At 41.1% G+C, this 8,348-nt stretch overlaps 1 protein-coding gene across 1 annotated transcript; it reads right to left on the reverse strand.

Moving 5' to 3' along the window:
- Window positions 1-544: 544 nt before the first annotated feature.
- LOC123964712 lies at window positions 545-8,020 on the reverse strand (the record flags this gene model as incomplete). The annotated part of the gene is made up of 3 exons (XM_046041525.1): window positions 545-871; window positions 7,490-7,600; window positions 7,682-8,020. Coding segments are annotated over 3 exons (777 nt in total), but the record flags the coding sequence as incomplete, so codon positions are not given.
- Between the last annotated feature and the right edge of the window lie 328 nt (window positions 8,021-8,348).

The following is an 8,348-nucleotide window of genomic DNA, read 5'->3' on the forward strand; positions in this document are numbered from 1 at the left end:
CTCTCTCTCTCTCTCTCTCTCTCTCTCTCTCACCCCAACCGGTCGAGGCAGATGGCCGCCCACCCTGAGCCATGGTTCTGCTTGAGGTTTCTGCCTCTTAAAAGGAAGTTTTAAAAGGAAGTCCCACCAAGAGCAAGTAGTGCTTGCTCTTGGTGGGAACTGTTGGGCTTCTGTAAATAGCATCACAGAGTACGGTCTAGACCTGCTCTTTCATGAAAAGCGCTGTGAGATAACTGTTGTTGTGATTTGGCGCTATATAAATAAAATTGAATTGAATTGAAATTGATGTTATCACCTAGCTTGTTTACCAGCCTGTTGGACTGTAAGTCACCTTCTACAGCTAGAGATGTGCAGATTGATCAGCTGGGGACTGAAACAGGCCATTTTGTTTTCGCTTCCCTGACCAGTAACTGGGGCCGAGCAGCTGCACTGTGTCGTGTTTCATGTGTTTGCACAGACAGTAACCTCATGTCACAGCCACACACAAAGTTCTTCACTAGAGTGAAGGAGACGCAACGCTCACTATTTAGGCTACAGCACTGACCTTTGACCTGCAGCAGGACTTGTTTCTTCATCAGGATGTCTCTCTCCCTGCTGTAGACGGTGCAGGTGTAGGTGTCTCTGTCTCTGTCTGTGGGGTATTTCAGGGTCAGACTAAGGTCTCCAGTTCTCAGCGCATTTCTCTTCATCTCTGTTCGGTCTCTGTAAAAACTGTGCTGTTCTTCAGGCTGGTCAGAGCCGTTCTTATATACGTGGAGCACATCGTTGTCTCCGTCCCTCCACTCCACTGTGCCGTCTTCAGGCAGGTGAACTGTGGCTTTGCAGGGCAGCAGGACAGACTCCACCTCTGAATCCACCTCCACCTTGTAGACTGAGAGGACAACAAAGCACAACATCAGCTGTACAGACAGCAGCAGGAACTCTGAAATATGTCCCATTGTTCCATCTAACAGAGACAGTCTTGTCTTTGGTGTCTCTACAATCAACAGCACAACTGACTGTTTATTAAATCACTGAGTATTATTGTCAGAGGGACTCAATCAAATCTTTATTAAAGTTAGAATCTGAAGGTTTTCATTAAATAAATGTCTGTTCAGTCACTGTCTATCGTCTAATGAGGTAACACAGTGGTGACTGAGCCTGTGGCCCACTGATCAAAGTACTGCAGTATTTACATATCTGCAGTATTACCAAGGGAAAAACTGCAGTATTAAGCTGCTGCTAATGCAACATTTCCTGCTGCTGCAGCTTCACATTAAAAGCATCTAACTGGTGAAACACCAGTTGACTGTTATTATGTTTATTATTATTATTATGTGTTATTTTTCTATTCACATTATCTAACTCCACAGTACTTAAACTTGATTCATTGGAGTTAATCATTTTCAGGTGATTGTTTAACACACTATATGAAGGTGTGCATATTTTTTATGCAGCTTCTTTTCCTCAGGTCAAATGGGCCAAAAATGTTGTTTTAATTTAACATGCTCTATCATCTTCCCAGCTAACGTTACTGTTCCCAGCGACTTGTGGATCGACGGCACATTTTTATGGCTCCATCAACAGATAATCTTCCATTTGCAGCCCTGATCATCTAAGAAACTGATCAAAGTCTCTATATTTGAAGACGTCCCACACTGTCAGTAGTTTCATCAAGATCACTGTAAATGAATGTGTCAGCTTTCCTTTATGTTCTGGTCCAGTGGTCAGTGCTCATTATTATGAGGAGTACACTATGATTATTCCTCTTCACTGTAACTCAAATACAATCGTTTTTTCCTAGACAAACTACTTCCAGGTGACAGTACTGGCAGATTGAGGTTCTGACATAAAGAACAGTGTGAGACTGATGCTAAAGAGAAGACATCAGCATTCCCAAAGGGTCGTCACCAGTTGGATGTAAAGGAGGAAACAAGATGAATTGATGTGGAGAGAATTATCGGTCCACAACAAATACTGTCTTCAAAAAGTCCTATAAATCTGGTTCTCCGTGTGAGGATGTGATGTTCTTAGACAAAGATCTCACAGTCTGCTGTGGTCGGACAAATATATGTCCAGGTGTTGTGCTGTGAAGCTAAACTAGTCTCTAAAGTTGAACAAAGCAAGAGGTCATGTATTGTGTCTCCATGAGAATCTGACTTGCAGGATAATCATTGCTGTTGCTTCCGGTTCTGTTCAGTTTATCTCTTTAACTTCCCCAACTTTTTATACAACAGCATACCAAAGACTTTAAATGACTTTCATCTGTTTCTTCACAGGGTGCCTCCACAAAGATTCTTCTCTGAGATCACATAACCTGCACCATAACATAAGCTGGTAACATGCTTCAGCTTCAGTAGCCTCAGTATTAACCAGCAGCTTCACCAGCCAGAAAAAACACTGAGTGATTAAACACTTTACGTGACGGTTTATATTCTCTCCAGCTGAGCTGTCCAACAGATTCTCCTTAGCTGAGGCCAACACACTGTTCATCACTTAATGCTAATGTTGTTATCTCTATTCACCTGATAGATGCCAACACAGTGAAAATTGATTTAAAAAAACGCATTTACCAACCATTCACCACATGCTCAATTAAAACAGCGATCTGAGTGACTTAACTTAATCTCAACAGGGAGTTTGTTCCATTCCAATGCTGACGTGTTCAAAAAGGTGTTTTATAGCTCTTAAATCTACAAGGTACCACGTCCATGGCACTGCCGCTAGTTGAGTAGCTATGAGAGTTCCTGATCTTAAAATAGTCTTTAAAATACCATGGCTCGTTCCTATGCAAAATCTTGGTGTTAATCTCAGTTTCAACTGCCTCACTGTGTTTTCAACTGTCAGCCATTTTACATTCTTAAATTCAGAAGAGCCGACATGGGTCCTATTATTGAGGTCAACCTGACCAATTTATTCTGTGCCGTTTGAAGTTGAACTTTTAACCTCTTGGAGGTGCTGCTGTACCATGTAGTACAGGCATACTCAAAGTGAGGCTGAATTAAAACATTTGCTAACATTCAAAGTTTCTTTATTTTGAAAATGAGCCTTAAGAAAAAGAATAAGAAGATATACTTTATTAATCCCACAAGGGGAAACTCAATGTTTCCACTGTTGTTAATTGTTAGTATTTTTTTACACACACAGGTCTGAAACACACACACATGCACAAGCAGGACCTATAGGCACAACACATGGAGAGATGTCAGAGTGAGGGGGCTGCTGCTTGGTACGGCGCCCCGAGCAGTTGGTGGGTTCAGGGTCTTGCTCAAGGCCACCTTTGGCAGTGCCCAGGAGGTGAACTGGCACCTCTCCAGCTACCAGTCCACACTCCGAATCTGTGGTCCGAGCTGGACTCAAACCAGCGACCCTCTAGTTTCCAGCCAAGTCCTTACAGACTGACCCTTAAGTGCCAGAAATTTAATTCTTTAGTTCACTTTTGTGATAACCCTTTGACCCATACTTTCTCCACTCAAGGAAATATCTAAATCACAGCCTACATATTTAACACAAGTCTTTAGCTTCAATCTGGGTATCACCTACCGAAGTACTGAGCTCTGGTGTCCTACTCAACCTTATTTTTGAACAAAATAAAAAAGATTAATTTTTCCCCAGATGCAAGACAATTGGTTCTCCACAAGCCATCCTTTAATGTTCTTCAACTTAAATGGTTCTCAATAACTTTCTTATCCTTATGGGAGAACACCAAGGCTGAATCGTCCACGTAGAGAAAAAGATTACAATTGCGGATTTCTTTTCTTACATAAACAAGAGAAAGAGCAATGGACCCAGGACACTACCCTGCGGCACACCACATCTGCTGTTGATTTCAACTCTTTTATGCTTCTCAGTCAAGTATGATCCAATCCATTCACATGCCTACAAACCCAGGGCTTTTAGTTTAATTGGCAGAATGTCATGGTCCACGGTGTCAAATGCTTTCTGGAATCTAAAATATTATGCCACAGAGTTTACCCAATTCGATCTCTTTCCTTATATAGTGTAATAGGACACTCTGAAACCAGATTGCAATTTATAAAACAAATCAGAATTACTAATATAGTCATTATTTGCTCTTGTATTATTTTCTCCAAGACTTTCGATACAACTCCCAAAATCAAAACTGGTCGATAATTGCCCTCTTCTTACTTATATTTCATCTAGACCAGTTGCTTTCAAACACTAAAGTTCATTCAATAACTTTAAGACCTGTCCTGTGTAACCATAGAAAGGCCAAAAGAGTCAGCTACCACTCCAAGCTGAGAATAAACATGACATTACCGTCATATAAACCAGGTTTTCTAGGCAGTTTATCAACTAAATTTCCAGCTACGGATGTAAAAAAAAAAAAAGGTGTTAAATTTATCCGCAACCCTTAATTAATCGGAGGAGAGTTCCTCATCGATGTTTTTTTTCTTTGTCTTGAGTCTTTTACTGTAACCAATTTGTTTCAATGACTGCAAAAGTTTCTTTGGGTTACCTTTATATTCAGTAATTGTCTCACAAAAAAATACCTTTTACACATTTTAATCATCTTTTGCTCTATATGTCTTAGATTCTTATAATTATCCAAATCATCCTGCTCTTTAGTCGTCCTAAAACCTCTAATAGTTTTTATAGGAGCAACTTTATCTACTGCCTTTAAGAACAAATTTATAAACTGCTCCCATGTTTCATCAACATCCAAACATAACACTGAAGTCAATCCATTGGATTTAAACACTCAATAAAGACCTCACAACTATTATATTTTAATTACCTGATCTTAATTGTATTTTGTTTCTTAAATGCAACTTTATGCTTTTTCCTTGTACAATTTACAACTTCACTCTGAGAAATCATAGAGTGATCAGATACCAAGATGAGATTAATGACAGTTTGACTCATATTAGACACTCGTCTGGACGCTTGTATTAACTACAATCCCTGCAGGGGACAGAAGATTCTTCCATCAACTGATAAAAATGACTTTGATCAGGATGTCTATACAGAGCCCCAATTAATAAAGGCTTGCTTTTAGTTAACTGTACATCAAACCCCACAGCTTCAACAAGATCGTGATTTAAATCCATTCTGCAACTAAAACAAATATCAGCCCTAATATAAACACAACCCCATTAGGGTTACGATCTTTTCGTAAGACAGGATCATTTTTAATTTCAATTTCTGTATTGCTGATTGAGGCGTCCAGTCTGAAAAGCACACAATCCCAACTTTACTATTGCACATCATCAATCTTATCTCATCTGATTTAGAAAGAACACTGCGAACATTGAGGTGCATAATGTGCTGACCTTTAGTGAAACTGAAGTCCAGGATCTGAGGCACTGCCTGTAGATCTCCCCTGACCCCTCGATCATATATATAGTATTGAGGATATCTTTAAAACACTATTTAAGGATCTTTCTTCTTGTTTCCTCAGTTTCCCTCATCGCAGGTTAACTAACTCAGAGTTTTCTGGAAGAGGCCTACAGAGCTCCACATAATCCAGTCTCCATGCTGGACTTGTTCATGACTTATGTTTTAATTCGGTGTGTGAAAGTGTTTTGCAGCATGTTCACTGCAGCAGCTGGAGCAGAAATGTGGTGTTGTGTACAAACAGTGTGGACTTATTGGACGCATTATATCAAACAATTTGGAGACTCAAAATTCCTTCTCTCTCTCTCTGAGAGAAAGAGGGGGGTGAGATATCAACTCTCAACAGACGGCTGAAGAGACCCCAAAGGAAGAGGTGAAAGGTTTGCTTGCCCTAAGTGCTGTTTCTGCGTAGTTTGATCGTAAAACTGGCCACTTTTGGCAGCAGCCGTGATAAGGCTCGGTGCCTGACTGTTAAAATGACAAAGACACACTAACCAGAGATTACGAACAGCCTATCAAAGCTCTTTGGGAAAGAGGACAGGGAACCCTAAACTGCCTCTCCACACATGTAACCATGGCAACTGACCTCCCTCTTTGTTTAATTACCTCACATCAAAGGATATTCCCCTCTTCACAGCCAGATGTGAATTCGTGAGAAAATCCAGGACACCAGACAAAGCCCTGAACTCTTTGTGTAAACACAAAGAGTTCTGTCTCCTCAGAACTCAAAGCATTACCTTATTTAATTAAATAATATTTAAGTTACTTAACTAGGTCTCTCCACTCCATTTTAGAAGTTATGTTACCATGTTGTTGATATTGTTGTTGAAAAGAATCTAAATAAGTTAATTTTGCAGTGTTTTAATTTTCAGCAAGGTCACCTGACTTTGCCTCATTTTATGTTGTAACCGATGCTTTGTTCCTAACACTTTATGACACTTCCTTTAGGATATGATAAAGAAATGTCATCCTATACTACTCGAGTAATTTTTCCTCTCTCTCGCCCTGTTGTTCCTCGCTCCCTTGTTCTCTTCAACTGCCCGTCTCCCGGCAACGCCCTGAGAAGTTCGACCCGGCGCAGCGAAGGCCTTTTGTTCATTTTCAAGCCACACACGTGAAGCGACACGACCTCAGCTTTCCCTCGTTCCCAGCATCTTACTAGCTTTTTGTTTGTTTGTTTGTTAAAAGTTATCAGACCGTTAACTTACAGAATTTTAATTCAAGAATGACAAAGTTATTTTTTTAGCTTTATTTGTCGAGCTAACTTGCACTGCTCCCACCGACGTCTGGACCCAGTCACGTGGCCCCGCCAGCAGTAACAAAAGACATCCGACAGAACAGCCTAATTGCCAGACTGAGGACGGTCAACACTGGAGTGTTTTTCTTCATTCAGACACGGAGAACCCCCGGAAAATTCCCTAGCAGACAGCAAGAAATCAGGCAGCTAGCGTGGGGACCCGTGCAACCGGCCAAGGCATGGCAAACAAGGCATTCTGTGATCAGTGATGTCCAATAGTCGTTTAGTCCAGTATATTTAATCCATGAAACTCCTACACAAATTTAACCGAGTTATCACCTAATTGCTTTCATTAGCTGCCCGTATAAGTCAAATTCTCCCCACAATAGAACTCAACATTCTTTGTTTGCCCCATGTTGTTTAGCCATTGTTTATTCCTTTGATGTATATTTACCGCATTTTTATGTCACCTTAGTTAGTTAATAAATTTCACCGAAATCAAAGGAATTGTGTGTGTGTATTGCCTGTCTCCAAGTCCCTGCCAGGAGAATTTACCCCTTCAACATAAGACTGACTGATTGATTTAAGATAATTTAGCGATTATTAACTAACTGATCACTAGTGAATAATTGTATAATTATTAACCCTACCTAGGGAATCCCGAGACCCAGGCTGAACGGAATCTCGAGTGGTGCCCCGCGAAACGAGAGATTTCTGAATTAATATTCTCTGAACATGTGTTTGTGGCAGAGAAAAACTTCTAGTACTCGTGAAGCATTTTTCTTTGTGACTTCAAAATCACTGAAACACATGTGGGACTATTTTCTACATCTACAGGTTCCACTGTCACAGGTGTTCAGCTGTTCTGCTTCAATAACACCTTCATATGCTGGAAGTGTAGCAGTAGCGACATACCTGACATGAAATACTGCCGGAAATGTACCAGAAGAACCCCAGCAGCAACAAGACCAGCAACCAGGAGAACCAGGAGAACCAGGAGAACTTTGACCCAGGGTGGAAATCGTTCTGTGGGAACCAGAAACATAAAGAACATGACCTCTGACCTCTGACCTGTATCTACAGCAGCTGTTAGGGTTTGTTGCTGACCTTTGACCTGCAGCTGTATCTCTGCCACTCTCTGTTGTCCTCCTAACGCTCTGACGGTGCAGGTGTAGCTGCCGCTGTCAGAGAGCTGGAGTTTTGTCAGGTTGAGGCTGAGGTCTCCAGTTTCCAGAGCGTCAGTCATCATGGATGTTCGGCCGCTGTAAAGCTGGTTTTGGTCTCTAAGTTCATCATCTTCCTGACGCTGGTGGACGGTTGGAGGATCGAGATCGTAGCGGCTCCACACCACTGTGGGGTCGTCTATGTCAAATGTTTGAAACTCACAGGGCAGCAGGACAGACTCCTCCCCCTCATACAGCTCCACAGCTGAGGCATGCTGGGAAACTGTGAGGTCACACAGACAGAGAGGTTCAATCACAGCAGCCTTATTTCATCATTTACCCTATAGGGCTAAATCGATTTTGATACATTTGTGTTTATATATATATATATATATATACACACGTGTGTCTCACAGTGAATGCCTGAGACTTGTTTGCCAGTAAAGTTCCTGTCTGTTGTTGTGGTGTTCGCTGTGCAATGAGTTTAAAGTTTGTCAGAGACCAAAACATTATAATTCACCGATATACTGAACATTAACTTCCTGCAATACAAGTATCCGTGACAATGCTGCAGCTCTGTTACAGTTTCAGTGTAAAATAAATATAGTAAT

The sequence above is a fragment of the Micropterus dolomieu genome, unplaced genomic scaffold (genome assembly GCF_021292245.1).
Source record: "Micropterus dolomieu isolate WLL.071019.BEF.003 ecotype Adirondacks unplaced genomic scaffold, ASM2129224v1 contig_4896, whole genome shotgun sequence".
Lineage (NCBI taxonomy): Eukaryota > Metazoa > Chordata > Actinopteri > Centrarchiformes > Centrarchidae > Micropterus > Micropterus dolomieu.